Source organism: Hypanus sabinus, chromosome 10 (genome assembly GCF_030144855.1).
Source record: "Hypanus sabinus isolate sHypSab1 chromosome 10, sHypSab1.hap1, whole genome shotgun sequence".
NCBI classification, from domain to species: Eukaryota; Metazoa; Chordata; class Chondrichthyes; order Myliobatiformes; family Dasyatidae; genus Hypanus; species Hypanus sabinus.
The window spans coordinates 110054560-110074423 of record NC_082715.1 but is presented as its reverse complement, the minus strand read 5'-3'; the positions used below and the strand labels follow the sequence as shown (position 1 = coordinate 110074423).

The 19864-nt window shown below is 41.6% G+C and overlaps 1 protein-coding gene across 4 annotated transcripts in view; it reads right to left on the bottom strand.

The window, feature by feature from the left end:
- Window positions 1–19864, bottom strand: part of tjap1 (tight junction associated protein 1 (peripheral)) — a 172661-nt gene that overhangs the window by 25267 nt on the left and 127530 nt on the right. For all 4 annotated transcript variants that reach the window (XM_059982620.1, XM_059982619.1, XM_059982618.1 and 1 more), the window contains one exon: window positions 2547–2654. In XM_059982620.1, coding sequence (XP_059838603.1) covers window positions 2547–2654 — 108 coding nt within the window. The remainder of the gene's footprint in view (window positions 1–2546; window positions 2655–19864) is intronic.

The following is a 19864-nucleotide window of genomic DNA, read 5'->3' as shown; positions in this document are numbered from 1 at the left end:
ATTAATACTATATTCTGTCATCATATTTGACCTACCAATGAACCACCTCACACTTATCTGGGTTGAACTCCATCTGTCACTTCTTAGCCCAGTTTTGCATCCTATCGATGACCCACTGTAACCTCTGACAGCCTTCTACACTATCTACAACACCCCCAACCTTTGTGTCATCAGCAAATTTACTAACCCATCCCTCCACTTCCTCATCCAGGTCATTTATAAAAATCACAAAGAGAGGGGGTCTCAGAACAGATCCCTGAGGCACACCACTGGTCACCGACCTCCATGCAGAATATGACCTGTCCACAACCACACTTTACCTTCTGTGGGCAAGCTAATTCTGGATCCACAAAGCAAGGTCTCCTTGGATCCCACAGCTCCTTTCTTTCTCGATCAGCCTTGCATGGGATACCTTATCAAATGCTTTGCTGGAATCCATATACAGCACATCTACTGCTGTACCTTCATCAACGTGTTTAGTAACATCCTCAAGATATTCAAACAGGCTCGTTGAGGTCATACCTGGAATACTGCGTACTGTGAACAGGTTCCCAGCTAAGATTATACTAACATGTGGGGGAAGGTAGTTCAGAAGAAATTCACAAGACTGAGCTCTCAGATGAGAAGGTCATTCAATCATGAATAGCAGGAGTTTAATCTGTTTTATTTGAGCTTAGAGGAAAGAAAACAAGACACTGAGGAGGCAGACAGGATTGATGATCTGATGTTTCACCGAGTGGGAGAATCTCAAATGAGAGGATAGGGTTATAAGGATACAGTCACTTGAAGGCGCAGACGGACTTCTTCCTGCATAAGGTGTTGAATTTCTAAAATTCTCTACCACAGAGAATTGTGGAGGCATATTAAGAAGGGCTAGGTAATTTTTTTTAGAAGTCTACAATAAAAACTCACAATATTACTTGAAGCCTGGGAAGATCAGCTATGATTACTTTTAATGCTGTTCAGTTTACTGCACACAGGCAAAGACTACTTCATAATGCAAGGTGCTGAGCAATAAACTGAAAATTAACCCACAGACTCCACTGAGTACATACATTTTTACTGTTGGCTAACTGCAAAAGGAAAATAACAAAGCAGAACCACTTTAGGTGCACTGCACATCCTGGAAAAACAGCATGCTGAGCAGTCCAAGGCTTGTTCTATAACCCTCTTCAGATCTCCATTACCAAGCAACAGAAACAGAAAGCTGACTACCTGTGAGCAGAAGTACAGCCTCTGTGCATATGACATACATTAATGACAGCATGTGTTTATTTCAATAAGTCACATTGTCAAAGATTAACTCTCAAATGAGATCCGCTGCAAGTCAGATCAACTAGCAGAACGAAAGAATTTGAGATTATAACAACAGCACAAATTCCCTAGGGTAGTCTTACTACATTGTTCAGCCACAGAGGCAAGCTTAATCATGTCCTCACTCAACACTCATCTGTGCTGGCTCACTGTAAGTAACAGGATAATACTCAAAATGAGTAGGAAAAATGAATTTTTCTCATTCTGGACCAGATCCATCAAGCACTACAGTACTAATTCTGTTCCCTTTAAAGTGCACATTCCAGTTAGACCTCTTCTCTTCCACCTTTCCCTCTCAATGATCATTAATACACAGAATATCAGGTTTGGGAAGTAAGCAAAATTCAAGAGCTGTTAAAGTTGAAATACAAAATCTCAATGTCAGATACAAAATCAATATTTAACAATGACCTACCATGCCAAACAAAAAAAGGCTAAATTGACTCAATGCATTTCATCTGTAAAATGAAAACTCAACAATCTTTGTAGTTGATCGATCTCCAAATCAATGAGCTTTTTTTTCAAACCAGAGGCAATGTTCAGCTAATACAAGAGGAAAAACAACCCAAGGCTTGACAAAAGCAATCAAGTACAGTGGTGGAGAATTTCATCACGGAAACATAAGCTAATGAACTAGGTTACATTGGCAGACTGCCTGTGCATGTCATGTCACAGTAGGCATGCCATTGCAATACAAATATCTCCAGTTAATCAAGGCCTTGGTACCCAAGATAAGTAGCTGGTGTCTGCAAAATGTTCTGGTTTAGTGTTTAATTACAACAAATCCAACCAGAATGTGCAGATGGGCGTTTACCACCCTCGTCAAGCAGCCAGATGAAAAACGCACCCATTGTCACAGTGACCTGCACCACTGAAATACTTAGGCATTTTAATGGACCAGGAGAAAACAGTGGTAAATATTTTATTTCATATTTTATGTGGCTAAGAGACCAACACTGTCAAAGTTTGCTTAATTGTATACATTTTATCCTGGGGATGAGGGTATGCCTGGTAAGATTGACCTTTGCTAGCCATCTCTAATTATCCATGGACTAACTGGGCTTATTAGGCCAGATCAGAAGGCAATATTGCCATGTATCTGGAGTTATAAACAGGTTAAACGATCAACAAATAATTTTACATTGGTAATATCCCAGCTAAAGTACAGTAACCATAAATGTGCCTGCTTTTAGAGATTAAAACCTGCCCCTAATACAAGTAGCTGGACTTACATTTAACTCCTCCAATTTGTCTATAGCAGTTTTTGAATCAAGTAATTTGTTTGTAAGTTCCACAATTTCCCAGTCGAGTGTCTTTTTTTCCAGTTCAGCTTTCTTAATCTGCAGAAATGGAAACAAACCAGGTTACACACACAGAACAAGCTGACAATACATGTGCAGCAAGATTTATTCAGACAAGACTCAACATTGTCAATATGCGGAAATATATAGCGCCTATATAAAGTCCCCACCACCCCTGGAAGTTTTCACGTTTTGCTGTTTTACAACTTTGAATCACAGTAGATTTAATTTGGCTTTTTTCACACTGATCGAGAGAAAAAGACTCTTTCATGTCAAAGTGAAAACAGATTTCTACCAAATGATCTAAATTAATTACAAACAAAAAACAAAATAACTGATTGCATAACTATTCACCTCCTATAATATGACACACCAAATCATCACAGGTGCAGCCAAATAGTTTTAGAAGTCACATAATTAACTAAATGGCAATCTGTTTTTGGAGACCTGTGTGCAGTCAGGGTTTTTGAATTGATTGTAGTAAAAATCCACCTGTATCTGGAAGGTCCAACTTCACAAAAACTACACCACAAAGACAAAATAATACTCCAAGCAACTCTGCAAAATGATTATTGAAAAGCAGAAGTCAGGGGATGGATACAAGGAAATGTCCAAGTCATTGAATATCCCCTGAAGTACAGATAAATCAACAATCAAGAAATGGAAAGAATATGGCACAGCTGCAAATCTGCCTAGGGCAGGCCATCTTCAACACTGTGTGACTGTGTAAAAAGGGACGAGTGAGGCAGGTCACAAAGAGACCTGTGACAACTCTGGAGGAGTTACCATGTTCAGGGGCTGAGATGGGGGAGACTGCACATACAACAACTGTTGTCCGGGTGCTACACCAGTTGCAGCTTTACAGGAGCACGGCAAAGAGAAGGCCATTGTTGAAAAAAAAACATGAAATCTCGGCTCGAGTTTGCCAGAAGGCATGTGGGAGACTCTGAAGTCAGATGTAAGAAGGTTCTACGGTCTGATAAAACATAGTGAAGCATGGTGGTAGTTGCATCACGCTGTGGGGAAGGCTGGTGGAGGTAGGGGGTAAAATGAATGCAACAAAATACAGGGAAATCCAGGAAGAAAACTTGATGCAGTCTGCAAGAGAACTGCGACTTGAAAGAATGACCATAAGCCCATAAGACATAGGAGCAGAATTAGGTCATCTGGCCCATAGAGTCTGTTCCACCATTTCAGTTTTTGGAATACATATGTCCTGCACCTTCCTCATTTTTCCCAGAAACACACACCATTGCTACTCTGCTGACATCCCTGCTAGCAGCTCATTCCAATTTACTTTGGCCAACCCCTCTCTCATACCACTGTAATTTCCCTTATTCCACTGAAATACTGCTACATCAGACTTCACTTTCTCCCTATCAAATTTCAAGCTGAACACAATCATATTGTAATCATTGGTTCCTAATGGTCCTTTTACCTTAAGCTCTCTGATCACCTCTGGTTCATTACATAACACCCAATCCAGTATAGCTGATCTGCTAGAAGCCTCAACAACAAACTGCTCGAAAAGGCCATCTCTTCGGCATTCAACAAATTCACTCTCTTGAGATCCATTACCAACTTGATTTTCCCAATCGACCAGCCTGTTAAAATCTCCCATGACTACCATACCATTGTCCTTTTGACTCACCTTTTCTATTTCCTGTTGCAACCTGTGGTCCACCTTCCAGCCACTGTTGGGAGACCTGTATATAACTGCCATCAACATCCTTTTACCCTTGCAGTTCCTTAACTCAACCCACAAGGATTCTTTTGATCCTATGTCACATCTTTCTACTGATTTGATGCCATCCTTTATCAGTAGTGCCATACCACCCCCTCTAGCTACCTTCCTATCCCTCCAATATAATGTGTAACCTCAGACATTCAGCTCCCAACTACAACCATCCTTCAGCCACGATTCAGTGATGGCCACAACATCATACCTAGCAATCTGTAATGTTGCAACAAGATCATCCACCTTATTTCTTATACTACTTGCATTTAGACACAACACCTTGAGTACCGTATTTGCTATCCTTTTGAACAGGTCATCCCTTCCCCCAGAAGAGATCCCAATTATTCAAGAAACTGAAGCCATACCCCCTGCACCAGCTTCTCAGCCACGCATTTATCTGCCAAATCGTCCTGTTTCTACCCTCACTGGTATGTGGCACATGCAGCAATCCAGAAATTACTACCCGGGAGGTCCTGCTACTCAGCTTTCTACCTAGCTCTCTAAATTCACTTTTCAGGACCTCACTGCTTTTCCTTCCCATGTCATTGGTACCAATAAGTACCAAGACATTTGGCTGCCCCCCCTCCTTCTCCAAAATGTTATGGATGCGATCTGAGACATCCCTAACCCTGGCACTTGGGAGGAAATATATCATCCAGGTGTCCCGTTCACATCCACAGAATCGCCTGTCTGTTCTCCTCACTATCAAGTCCCCATCACTACTGCTCCCTTCTCCCTCTTTCTCTTCCACACCACATGCTCGGTGCCTGTAACCCAGTCGCAGTGGCATTCTCCCGGGAGGTCATCCCCACAAAAGTATCCAAAGCAGTATGCTTGCTTTTGAGGGGAATGGCCACAGGTGTGCTCTGCTCTAACTGCCTATTTCCATTTCTCCTGACAGTCACCCAGCTACTCACCTCCTGCAACTTCAGGGTGACAACTTCCCTGTAACTTTGATCAATTATATCCTCACTCCCGTACAAGCCGAAGGTCATCCAGTTGCTGCTCCAGGTCCCGAACACGGTCTTCAAGGAGCTGCAGCCAGATGCATTTCATGCAGATGTAGTTCCCCAGGAGACTCTGGGTCTCCCAGTTCTCCAACATCCAGCACGAAGTGCACACCACAGCCATTTAAATGATACAGTATGGGAGGGAATAAAAGACAAAAAGGAAATCTTAAGAGACATTTTACCCAAAGACAATGCCTCTTCTGAGTTGAAGCCTCCTTTCAGCCAAAACCTGTAGCTTCTAAGCTAGCCACTGGCCTACTCCCGACAATGGCCACTCTGCCTGTTCCTTCTTGTACTTTTATTTAGCTCGTAAAGTTCTGTTGATGCGGCTGATGGGCCACATACAATGAACAAACGCTCTCGAACCTCCCTTTTTAAATAACCACTGCTGACCTGTGAGAAATTCCTCTTGGTAGAGCTCTGTTGACACCGCTGACAGGCCACGTACAATGGGCAAACACTCTCGAACCTCCCTTTTTAAATAACCACTGCTGACCTGCAAGAAATTCCTCTTGGTAGAGCTCTGTTGACACCGCTGACAGGCCACGAACAATGACCCCAAGCATAAAGCCAAAGCTATACAGGAATGGCTTAAAAACAAAGTTAATGTCCTGGAGTAGCCAAAGAATCTGGACCTCAATCCAATTGAGAATTCGTGGCTGGATTTGGAAAGGGCTGTTCACTCATGATCCCCATGCAATCTGACAGAGCTTCAGCAGTTTTGTAAAGAAGGATGGGGTAAAATGGCACTGTCCAGATGAGCCCCACAGACTCAAGGCTGTAATTGTTGCCAAAGGTGCATCAACTAAATACAGACTTGAAGGGGATGAGTAATTATACAATTATTTTGTATAATAATTGTAAAAAATTTAGACCAATTGGTAGAAATTTGTATTCACTTTGACACAATAGTCTTTTTCTGTTGATCAGGAAAAAAAACAAATTAAATCCACTGTGATTCAATGTTGTAAAACAATAAAACATGAAAATTTCCAATTTGAATCCATGTGAATACCTTTTATGGGCACTGTCTATTATTTTCGTGCTGTTGAGACACTCTGTTCAGGTTGCAAGTTTTGAGGCACTACTGATAAAGTTCTGCACTATATCAGGACCACCATAAATCTAATTTCTTTTTTTTTCAATCTTTTTATTGAATTTCATATATATAAAGAGAAACATAACTTAATATAAATAGGTTATAAATGCATTAGATTTAAAGTTAAATTTGTAATAGGATAACAATATCTTATTAATTATCAACCAAAGAAAAAACATAATAAACAATCAAACCTATTTTGATTGAACATGAAAAAGAATAAAAATAGTCATCAAAAGAAAAAAAAGTAAAAATGCACGAAGAAATGTATATTAAAAAAAAATAAACCTAAACTAACATGGGCAATAATACCAGTTTATATGAGTATCATAGTGTCAAAAACTCAGGAACTCCATACCAGAACAAGCATAAAAAGAGAAAAGGTCTAGGAGAGGCCAAATTAATTCATATGAAAGTGTCGAATGAACGGTCCCCAAGTTTCTTCAAATTTAATTGATGAATCGAAAATAGTACTTCTAATTTTTTCTAAACTCAGACAAGAGATAGTTTGAGAAAACCACCGAAACGTGGTAGGAGGGTTTACTTCTTTCCATTTTTGTAATATAGACCTTCTGGCCATTAATGTTACAAAGACGATCATTCGTCTAATTGAAGGGGAAAGTCGACTACCATCCTCATTTGGTATACCAAAAATTGCAGTAATAAAATGAGGCTGTGAATCAATATTCCAAATTGAGGAAATGGTAGCAAATATGTCCTTCCAATAGTTATGTAAAGTGGGACATGACCAAAACATATGGGTCAATGAGGCCACATCTGAATGACATCTGTCACATTGAGGGTTAATATGAGAATAGAATCGAGCAAGCTTATCTTTAGACATATGAACTCTATGTACGACCTTAAATTGTATTAAAGCATGTTTAGCACATATAGAAGAAGAATTAACCATTTGTAAAATTTTTTACCATTTTTCTGTTGAAGTTCTTTTTCCCACTCTTGTTTAATTCTACCTGATATTTCTGGTTGTATCCTCATAATCCTATTATAAATAAGAGCCACTAATCCTTTCTGACAAGGATTCAGGGTAAAAATCATGTCTGAAAAATTATCAAAGTTGAATTGGGAAAGGATGGTAAAACTTTATATAAAAAATTTCTAATTTGTAAATATCTAAAAAAATTAGATTTAGGTAAATTAAATTTGTTGGAAAGTTGGTCAAAAGACATCAAACTACCTTCAAAAAAGAGATCACGAAAACATATTATACCTTTCCTTTTTCATATGCTAAAAGCCTGATCTGTTAAAGAAGGTTTAAAAAAGAAGTTAAGGGCTATCTAGAACAAAGTAAAAAACTTACAGAAACTGAAACCAAATTCGTATTTTGTGTTTGACAATAGGATTGGATATCTGTTTATTGAGTTTAACTAAATCAACCGGAAGAGAAGAACCAAGAATGGAGAATAAAGAATATCCTTGTGCAACGTTACATTCTAAATTTACCCATTGTGGGCACAATGGTGAATCCAAATCTAGTTTCCAATAAATTAGGTTTCGAATATTATTCGCCCAATAATAAAATCTAAAGTTAGGTAAAGCTAAACCACCATCTTTTTTAGATTTCTGTAACTGTCTTTTACTTAACCTGGGATTTTTATTTTGCCACACAAATGAGGAAATTTTTGAATCAATGTTATCGAAGAAAGATTTAGGAATAAAAGTTGGTAAGGCTTGAAATAAATATAAAAATTTCGGTAAAATCATCATTTTAATAGCATTAATCCGACCAATAAATCTAATATAAAGCCAATTGGTGCAAGCTTGTTTAATCAGTGAAAAATTCAAGCAGAAACTAAATACCATAAGAGTTGTGTTTTGTCAGGAATGATGCAGGACAGTACCAGAAAAACTCGAGCAATGGAACTGCAAGAGCAAAGTGTAATGTAAGTTTGATAAACTGCAATAACAGTATGCAATGGAACTGCAGCAAAAGTTCTATTTGTAATTGGATGCATTGTTCAGAAAAAATTATTTGCAACCAGGCCTTTTTGTTTTAAAAAATCTAAAACCCTATGTATAGTATACCCAATGGGCCTACTTGTGCTGTCCCAAAGTGAATCGCTGCTGCATCCATCACCCTATTTTGTTGTTGTATACATGTGGAGTCAAACAATGTAACCTCAGCTTACTAGGATTCCCCAGCTTTACATTGAGGATCTCATCTTCCTCTTCAATTCCATGATTTCGCATTGGATCAGACACCTGAATTTTTAGCTTTTCACTTAATTTTTAATGTTAAATGTGCTTTTAAGTTTAGTTCCTCCTTGATTGTTTAATACAATTTTAAAGTTTTATTTTAATCTATTGGAGCATCAAAACTGTGGTAAAGTTTTGACAGTTTTTCAGAAATCCCAAGTATTTAATCTCAAACGTGGCACCTGCCAGGGATGCCCCTTAAGTCCCTTTCTCTTTGATTTGGCTATGGAACCTCTGGCGATAGCATTTCGAAACTGCCCTGAATTGACTAGGATTTGGAGAGGGGGTGTTGAGCATAAAGTTTCTCTCTATGCTGATGACTTATTACTCTTTCTCTCAAATCCGTCTACATCCTTACCTCTAATGTTTTCACCCCTTGACCAGTTTAGCCAGATGTCTGGCTATAATCTTAATTTACATAAGAGCGAACTTCTCCCAATTAATAAAGAAGCACAAGAACTAACATTTCGTGATCTCTCTTTTAAAGTAGTCCATAATCAATTTACTTATCTTGGAATTACAGTCACAAGGAAGTTTAAAGATCTCTTTCGTGAAAACTTTGCCAATCTTTCATATGCTATAAAACAGAGTACAATGGTCACCTCTATCTATGTCTTTGGTCGGTCGTATTAATGTTGTTAAAATGTATGTTCTCCCCAAATTTTTATACCTATTTCAATCTATCCCAATTTTTATTCCTAAATCTTTCTTTGATTCCTTAGACTCTATTATTTTGTCATATCTGTGGCAGAATAAGCACTCTAGAATTAATAAAATCCATCTCCAAAAATCTAAAAAAGAGGGTGGCATGGCTTTACCTAACTTTCGTTTATATTATTGGGCAGCTAATATACGTTGTGCTACCTTCTGGTCTTTCTTCCATGGCCAACCCAAGTGCCCTAACTGGGTGGCGATGGAGCTGAGCTCCACTAAAGAATTATCTATCTCTGCACTTCTTGGCTCTGCACTCCCTAGTAGTCTGCCCAGATCAATAGCTAATCCTCTTGTTAGACACACTTTGCGTATATGGGCTCAGATCAGGAAATGCTATGGTTTCCAGGAGTTTTCCGTTTCCAGCCCTGTTGCTCATAATCACCTTTTTTTACCTACTACATACGATTCAGCATTCCAGGTTTGGTATGGGAAGGGCATTAGACATTTTGAAGATCTTTTCATTGATAATCGCTTCGCTTCTTTTCAGCAGCTCTCGGTTAAGTTCAATCTGCCCAATGCTCATTTTTTCAGATATCTCCAAATCCAACACTTTATTGCTCCTTTAATTCCTAACTTCCCTGAAATGCCTGCGAAAAATGCTATGGACCTATTTCTTTCCATGAATCCACTAGGTAAAGGCTTAATATCAATCATCCGAGATAAATTAGCAGCCTTACGACGGGCCCCCATGGACAAAATCAAAATGGCCTGGGAGCAGGATTTAAATATCTCCTTATCTGAGGAGAGCTGGGATTCAGTTCTCAAATCAGTTAACTCAACCTCTCTTTGTGCTCGCCACTGCCTTTTACAGTTTAAGATTGTTCATAGAGCCCATATGTCTAAATCTACACTATCTCGATTCTACCCTAGCGTTAGTCCGCTCTGTGATAAATGCAAGAGGGGCGTGGCCTCTCTCATCCATATGTAATGGTTCTGTCCTAGCTTGGAGAAATTCTGGAAAGATGTATTCACTACGTTATCGTGTATTCTGAATCAGCACGTAGAACCAAACCCCTTAATTGCTCTGTTCGGTTTTTGGGGCGAGACAGATTTATGTCTGGGTCCGACCAAATGCCGAATATTATCCTTTGCCTCTCTCCTGGCTAGACGCTTGATCCTCCTCAGATGGAGAGATGTTGCCCTGCCCACTCATGCTCAATGGCTTAACGACATCATGGCCTGTTTGGACCTCGAAAAAATTCATTATTCAGTTCTCAATTTGGATCTAAAGTTCCATAAGGTCTGGGGAACTTTTATCGAGTACTTTCATAACCTTCCTCTTGACTAGGGTATTTTTTTTTCTTTTCGGTCCCTTGCTTTCAGCTCCTTTTTTTTCTGGTAGAAGGCATTATTATCCTCTGTTGCTGAGTGTATTCACAGTCTGGGAGTTTGGCTGTCCTGACTTATACTCTCTATATTGTGCTGTGGTTGGTCTGGAGTTGCTGTTGTTTTTTCTTGTGTTGTGGGGCTTGGGGAGGACACTAATCTTACTTGTCTTTAATTTAGGTGCTTTTTTTTTTGTTAAATTCTCTTCCTTTGTAGCATATTGTTATTGTATGCTTAATTTTGCACTGTTTTAATGTTCCTCATTGGGATTTGGGGTTTTTAATTTGTAAAATGTTTTGAAAAACTAATAAAAGAAATTTTAAAAAAAAGTTTTGACAGCTTTGAAACAAGATGAAGCTTTATGCTCAACCCTTGTCCTGTTCAAAAGGTAATGGGGTGCGTGGAACAGCAACTACTCACCACTGCAGCCACATTATGCTTCACTGAACACCACTGTGGTGGTTGGTTAGGTTCAGTACCTGGTCTTGACAAGTACAAGATAGATGGCAAGCCAAGTCCAACTCAATTCAACCCAATAGTCTCCATTGCATAAACTGTTACAATCCAGTCATTCTGACCGACTCCATCACTATTTGTCAGTCATCTGAAGCAAAGGTGCCAATGTACGAGACACCACAGAGTTTTTCACTTGTTTCTACACAACTTACATCCTTAAAAGCTGAAACAATAGTGAAGAGTGAGATTATCTATTCTCTCAAATCCAATAGACAGTTGCTGTCCAAACTGCAAGTAGTTGCTGTTTTAGGTAACTCTCTTCACTGTTCATCAATTTTTTGGGGGAATCACTGGAATTACTACAATAACACCCAATACTTGAGATTGATCATTATGCAATTCTCTTCCCAGACTTCGTCATCGAACTTCAGTTTACTTCTGGGATGCATAATAAATGAGAGGATTCTGAATATGCCGTGTACTAAATCAAAAATGTGCTTTGCATAAAAATGGCTCTCTCCCAATGCCTGAAAATATGGATTTTAAAAATCTGCCCAGCAAATCAACTTGGCCAAGTCTTCCACAACTTGGAAGAGCAAAGAAAGTGGGGTGGAACAAGTTGAGCCAATTATCACAGATGTTCGACTGATATCCAGAGATTGTTAACTGAAGTTGCAGAATTCAACATTGATCTCAAAAGCTGCATCATGCCTAGACAGAAGATGAAGTTATTTCCTTCAAGCTTGCATTAGCTTTTGTTACTGCAGTATAAGAATACACACTGTGGTAGGTCAGCAAATTAAAGTGACAGGCAACAGGAAGATGAAGGTCACTCCTCCAGTTGGAACGTTGACATTGCATAAAGCATCACACAGTGTTTTGTTTCTCCAATGCAAGGAGATGACATTGTTAACAGCAGAATCAGCATCTGGTGATCCTGTGATCTGTCTTGAAGGCCAATGTCAGAACATCTTTCAAGAGGATGAACCCTCACAAAACATCAGACCCTGTTAGTGTACCTGGTACAGCATTGAAAACCTGTGCCAAGCAAATGCCAGGAGTGTTCAAGCCCACCTTCAGTCTCACACTGCTGCAGAGGTTCCCATCTGCTTCAAAAAGCTTATAATCATAGCAGTGCCCAAGAAGAGCAAGGAGAGCTCCTCAACAACTTATCGTCCAGTTGCATCTGTGATGAACTGTGATCTACTGTGATGAAGTGCTTTGAGAGGGCCAGTCATGGTCAGAATCAACTCCTCCCTAAGCAAGGGCCTGGACCCACTGCAATTTGCCTATCACAACATCTGCAGCAGATGCATTCTCACTGGCTCTCCAGTTAGCCTTAGCTCATCTGGACAATAGAAATACCTACATCAGACTGATGTTTATTGGTTACATCCAAATGCTCAACACAATCATGCTCTCAGATCTAATCAACAAGCTGCAAAATCTGGGTCTCTGTACCTCCTTCTGCAAACAGATGCTTGAAATCCTCATTGGGAGACCACAGACAGTGCCGATCAGAAGTAACATGTCCTTATGGCTGGCAATCAACACTAATCATAAATTCGCTGATGACACAACTATTGTCAGCAGAGTTTCAGATGGTGACGAGGAGGCGTACAAGAGTAAGAAAGATCAGCTGATTGAGTGGTGTCTCAACGACAACCTTGCACTCAATGTTAGTAAGACCAAGGAATTGATTGCAGACTTCAGGAATGGGAAGCTGAGAGAACACACACCAGTCCTCATTGAAGGGTCAGGAGTGGAAAGCCTGAGCAGTTTCAAGTTCCTGGGTGTCAACATCTCCAAAGATCTATCCTGGAACCCCCATCACCCAGAACATGCCCTCTTCTTATTGCTACTAACAAGGAGGTGGTACAGGAGCATGAAGACACTGACAGAGCCTTCACTGCTCAAGAAAAATCTGTTCATGTGCACCATGCCTTGATCAAAACAACTATCAGAGGAACTTAGAATAATTGTAGAGATGCATGAAACTGGAAAAGGCTACCAAAAAGCAATTCTAGAGACCTCAGTGTTCATCAGTCCACAGTATGAGAAATTGTCTACAAGTGGAGGAAATTCAGTACTGTTACTACACTCTCTAGGAGTGGGCATCCGGCAAAGATCACACCAAAAGCACAACATGCAACGCTGAAGGAGGTGAAAAAGAACCCAAGGGTAACAACAAAAAACCTGCAGAAATCTCTAGAACTTCAACATATTGATGCAAATACAAAGGAAGCACACAGTGGCTATATTTCTTTATAAATTTGAAAAGACTCTAGCAAATTTCAAACAGACTCAAGCAAACATTAAATGTGAGAGGAAGCATGGCAGAATAAGGGAGTGGAGACAGAGCTGCTGCAACACAGCTTGGATAACCAAGGCCCAATGGCCTCTGATGCCATCTCTGTGAATTTTACACATTCACCTTAAGACTGTGTGGGTTTCCTTTGTATTTTCTCAATTTCCTCCCACATTCTGATAGTCTAACTAGCTACAGAAAATTACCCCTAGTACATAGGCAAGTGGTAAAGCCTGGGGAGAATTGAAGAGAATGGAGAGAAAATAAAATGGGATAAGCACTAGGTTAACAAAGGGATGCTTGGTAGTCAGTTAGGATAGTGCACTGGAAGGCCTGCTTCCCTACTCTATGGATAGCGTCAGGATGGAATTTTCTTTCATCACAGGCAAGTGTCGTAGTTATTGCCCATCCCTCACTGTCCTTGAGAAGATAAAGGTAAATCATCTTCTTAAATTGCACAGTTCTTCTGAGAGTTGAATAGAGAGTTCCGGTATATGGATCGATGATAAAGGAAGTCTGTCAACATATTTCCAAGTTGTGGGGGGAACATGTGTGGCTATTCATCTCCTGCCCTTGTCTTCTTGGAGGTGGAGGTCACAGGTCTAAGAGTAACTTACATGTATTCTGTTGATGGCACACACTGCAAGCATGGTGATGGTAGAGGTAATGGAGTTTTTTTGTGGCATTGCTGAAGTTGCACTCATCTAGGTGGAAGTGTATTCCACCTCAATCCCAATTTCTACTTTACAGATGGCAAAAAGGCTCTCTGTCTCGGAAAGTCAAAGGCAAGTCCCACAACAGTTACTACTGATGTTCTCTCACAGCCACTGAATTTACACTCAGTGGCTACTTTATTAAGTACACCTGCTCATTAATGCAAATATCTAATCGGCCAATCACATGGCAGCAACTCAATGCATAAAAGCATGCAGACTTGGTCAACAGGCTTAGTAGTTCAGACCAAACATCGGAATGGGGAAGAAATGTGATCTGACTTTGACTGTGGTGCCAGACGGGGCAGTTTCACAATCTGAGAAACTATTGATTTTCCTGGCATTTTAACAAGTAACTCCCTCTAGAGTATACAGAGAATGGTGTAAAAATAAACAACATACAGCAAGCAGCAGTCCGGTGGATGAAAATGCTTTGTTAACAAGGGAGGAGAATGGTTAGACTGGTTCAAGCTGATAGGAAGGTGACTGTAACTCAAATATTCCACACATTACAACAGTGGTGCATAGAAGAGCATCTCTGAATGCACATGTCAAACCTCGAAGTGGACAAGGCAAAATACCACAGCAAGTTCCACCCCTGCACCAAATAAAGTAGCTACTGAGTGTATATGGCTGGTCATTTTGAAATTTTAATTAATCATGACCCTAGGATGTTGATGGTAGAAGGCTCAGCATTCTAATTTAAAATTCACCTTAATTTCTCTTCTCTACAGTTGCTGCCATCCCTGCTGAGTATTTTCAGGAATTTCTATTTTTATTTCAAATTTCAACAGTGGGTAATTAGACTCACTTATTAGAGATGGTCACTGCCTGGTACTTTTGTGGTGTAAGTGTCCTTGCCATTTATAAGCCCACACATTAATATTGTCTAAGTCTCACTTCACACAGACACGAATTGCTTTATTGCTGAGGAGTTGGAAATGGGATTGAACATACTGCAATCAGCAAATATGTGGAACAGTCTATGCTCTAAATCTATACTGATACTACTCCCCGACTTTTCCTTTGATACATTGACAACTACATTGGTGCTGCTTCCTGCACCCATACTGAGCTCATCAATTTCATTGACTTTGCCTCTCACTTTCACCCAGCCTTCAAATTCATTTGGTCCATCTCAGACACTTCTCCCCCCCTTTCTTCCCTTTTTCGATCTCTCGGTCTCCATCTCTGGAGATAGACTGTCCACTGACATCTTCTATAAATCCACTGACTCCCATAACTACCTTGATTATACCTCTTCCCACCCTGCCAAATGCAAAAATTCTATTCCCTATTCCCAGTTCCTCCGTCTCCGCCGCATCTGCTCCAAGGATGAGGCTTTCCGTTCCAGGACATCCCAAATGTCCTCTTTAAGAATCTTGGTTTCCCTTCTGCTGTCATCAATGATGCTCTCACCCGCATCTCCTCCATTTCCCGCACTTCAGCCCTCACCCCATCCTCCCATCACCACAACAGGGACCGTGTCCCCCTTGTCCTCACCTATCACGCCATCAGCCTCCGGATCCAGCATATTATCCTCCGCAACTTCTGCCACCTTTAACAGGACCCCACCACTAAGGACATCTTTCCCTCTCTGCTTTTTGCAGGGATCGTTCCCTCCGCAACTGCCTGGTCCACACGTCCCTCCCCACAGATCTCCCAACTGGCACTTATCCCTGCAAGCGTAAGTACTATACCTGTCCCAACTCCTCATCTCTTACCACCATTCAGGGCCCCAAACAGTCCTTCCAGGTGAGGCAACACTTCACTTGTGAGTCTATTAGGGTAATTTATTGCATCCGGTGCTCCCAGTGTGGCCTCCTCTACATCAGCGAGACATGATGCAGATTGGGGGACCACTTCATCGAGCAACAACAGACAGGATCTCCCAGTTGCCACTCACTTCAACTCTCCATCACATTCCCATTCGGATACGTCCATACATGGCCTCCTCTACTGCCATGATGAGGCCAAACTTCGGTTGGAGGAACAACATCTCATCTACCGTCTCCAGCCCCTTGGTACGAACATCGAATTCTCCAACTTCCGGTAATTCCCTCCCTCTCCCTTCCCCCATCCCACCTTCACTCTGTCTCCTCTTCTAGCTGCCTATCACCTCTCATGACTCTGCCTTCTTCTACTACCCACAGTGCTTTCCCCTTAGATTCCTTCTTCACCTCTCCTGCCTATCCCCTCCCTGCTTCCCCTCCCCCACCTCTTGATCTTTCCTCTGATTGGTTTTCCACCCACCCCCTACCTTCTTTATAGGGCCCCTGCCCACTCCTTCTTTAGTCCTGACGAAACGTTGACTGCTCCTTTCAACGGATGCTGCCCAACCTGCTGAGTTCATCCAGCATTTTTGTACATCTTGATTTGACCACAGCATCTGCAATGCACTTTGTGTTTAGCAAATATTCCTGCTCTGTGTGTTGGAAGAAAGGACATTGATAAAAGAACAGAAGGTAACTCAGCCAAGAATCTGCTTTGTGGTATTCCTGCAGAGATGGCCTCGGACTGGGACAAATGAGGATGAACATCTATAACCACCATGCTTTCAGTGAAGGTGCTTCCAAAGCTGATCAGTTTTACCTGGGTCCCTTGATACAAGGGTCCATTAAATGATGTCTTTCACATCACCTGTGGAATTCAACTTTTGAGCTAAGGTTATGAAGAGTTCTGGCACTGAATGGTCCTTAAAAAATCCAAGCTGAACATCAGTGATCAGTTTATTGTGAAATGCCACTTGACAGCACTACAAACTACAACTTTCGTATGCGTGCAGATGAATGAGCATAATAGCTGAATTTGATTTGTACTTTCATCGACAGAACATATCGGGGCATTTTCCACAGTGTCGAGTAGGTACAAGTTTTAACTCTGCTGAAACAGCTGGATAAAGAGATGGCTAGTTTGGGAACATGAGCCTTCAGCACATTCTCAGGTGGTCTGATTCCATATAGTCAATCTACAAGTAGCTATTTATCAGTATCACATGGAGTCAAGTTGCTGAAAATGGGAGATAAGGATGAAGGTGGTGATGTATCATCCAACCAGCACAGTTTTAAAAACATTGTGAATTCTTCAGTCTTGTCTTCATTATTCTCACCATCATTCAGGATGGAGACAATGCTGAAGTGTCTTCTTCCTAAGTTGGACTATGAACCACATTTGTCAGCTTTAATCTCATCTTGATTGAGGGCTTGTTTGCTTTACCCGATCTAATGCACATTATTTTCAACTTTTTTTAACAAGCATGCAAGTCTTGTGTTGCAGTTTCAGCAAATCAACATCTCATTTTTAAGTATTGTACATCTGCTGTGTGAGCCTTGTTACATCGCCTTTCACCAGGTTGATCCCCAGTTTGGATATAATTGCAGAGTGAGGGCAAGAGCTGAACCTTCAGGCAACAAACTCTGAAGGTATACATTTCCATTCTTACTGATGTTCCAACAAAAGCTCACAGGTATCTAATCTGTTCCACTCAGACAAATTTTCGTGCAATCCTGAAGATGGACTTGGGTGGTCAATTCCACCAATACAGTCATGGCTCATTAGAGTCACAGAACATTACAGTACAGAAACAGACCCTTTGGCTCATCTAGTCTCTGAACCATTAATCTGCCTAGTTCTATCAAATTGAACCCAGACCATAGCCCTCACACCCCTCTCATTCATGTACCTACCCAAATTTCTCTTAAATGTTGAAATCTACCCCACATCCACCACTTGCACTCACAACCCTCTGAGTGATGAAGTTTCCCTTCATCTTCCCCTTAAAATTCCATCTTTCAACTTGCATTTACCCTATCTATACCCCTCATTATTTTGTACACCTCAATCAAGTCTCTCCTCAATCTTCTACTTTCCAGGGAATGAGGTTCTAACATATTCAACCTTTCCCTAAAACTCAGGTCTTCAAGCTCCAACAACATTTGAATCGGGAGCAAGTTACAGCTTGTGATTCAGCTGGGAGCTCAGAGAATTCGACCGTGTAGGTAGGATTTAAGCCTACCTGGTCAATACCTGTGGAGGAGGGGGAACTGCACAGGCGCGAGTGACGTCAGCGTCGAGCGCACACTTTAAAAGGCAGGACTTCTTTTCAGAGCGGGCAGCGGAGTCTGTGGAAGCAGAGTCCTGGGCTTTGGCTAAGTGGGCTTCGGCGTAAGGGGACTTCGGTAAGCTTGTGTGATTGCTCGCTGAGGGGAAGAAGGTAAGGTCGCTAGGTGCTTTTTAGACTTATTCTATTAATCCAGTTCAGGTATGGGGGAGACAGTCAGAGCAGTGGTGTGCTCTGTATGCAGTATGTGGGAGGTATGTGGGACTGTTGTCCCTGATGACCACACCTGCAAAAGGTGCGTCCAGCTGCAGCTCCTATCAGACCGAGTTAGGGAGTTGGAGCAGGAGCTGGATGAACTACGGATCATTCGGGAGGTGGAGGCAGAGATAGATAGGAGTTATCAGGAGGTAGTCACACCAAAAAACCAAGAAGTAGGCAGATGGGTGACGGTCCAGAGAGGCAGGGGAAGCAGGCACAGAGAGCAGAGCACCCCTGCGGCCATTCCCATTAACAATAAGTATACCGTACTGGATACTGTTGATGGGGATGACCTACCAGGAATGAGTTGTAGTGGTCCTGCCTCTGGCACAGAGGTTGAACCCTCAACTAGAAAGGGGAGGAGGGAAGAGAAGAGAGCGATAGTTTTAGGGGACTCTATAGTTAGGGGGGCAGATAGGAGATTTTGTGGGGCAGATCGGGAGTCTCGGATGGTATGTTGCCTCCCTGGTGCCAGGGTCCGGGACATCTCAGATCGGGTGCAGGCTATTCTTGAGAGTGAGGGCATGAACCCAGATGTAGTGGTCCATGTAGGGACCAATGATGTAGGTAAGGTGAGTGAGGGGGTCCTGCTTAGAGAGTTCAGGGAGTTAGGAGTGAAGCTGAAAGGCAGGACCTCCAGGGTGACAATCTCGGGATTGCTACCTGTGCCACGTGCGAGTGAGGCGAAGAATAGAATGATTATGCACATTAATACGAGGCTGAGAGCATGGTGCAGGAAGGAAGGGTTCAGGTTTTTGGATAATTGGTCTTTGTTCCAGGGACATTGGGATCTGTTTCGAAGGGATGGTCTACATCTGAACCGGAGGGGTACTAACATTCTTGCAGGAGTATTTGCCAGTGCTGCTCGGGGGGGTTTAAACTAGATGTGCAGGGGGCAGGGATCCAGATCCAGAGGGTTGGTCAGAAGGTGCATGGGGTTAAATGTGTACAAGGTTTGGGTGATCTTGAGAAGGTCATCAAAATTCAGGGTGCAATTTGCCCGATGGAAGTTCAAGGAGCTGGGTTAGGTACAGCAGACAGTGTTTTAAGCAAAGAGAGGAGGAATGGGCTCAGAATTCTATACTTGAATGCGCGTAGTGTCAGAAATAAGACAAATGAGCTTGAAGCTCAGATGAAAATGGGGAACTACGATATTGTTGGGATAACAGAGACATGGCTGCAAGGGGATCAGGCCTGGGAATTGAGTGTACCAGGGTATACGTGCTATCGTAGAGACAGAAATATGGGAAGAGGGGGTGGGGTGGCCCTGTTGGTGAGGAACGAGATTCAGTCCTTAGCAAGAGGTGACTTGGGAACAGGGGAAGTAGAGTCTGTGTGGATTGAGCTGAG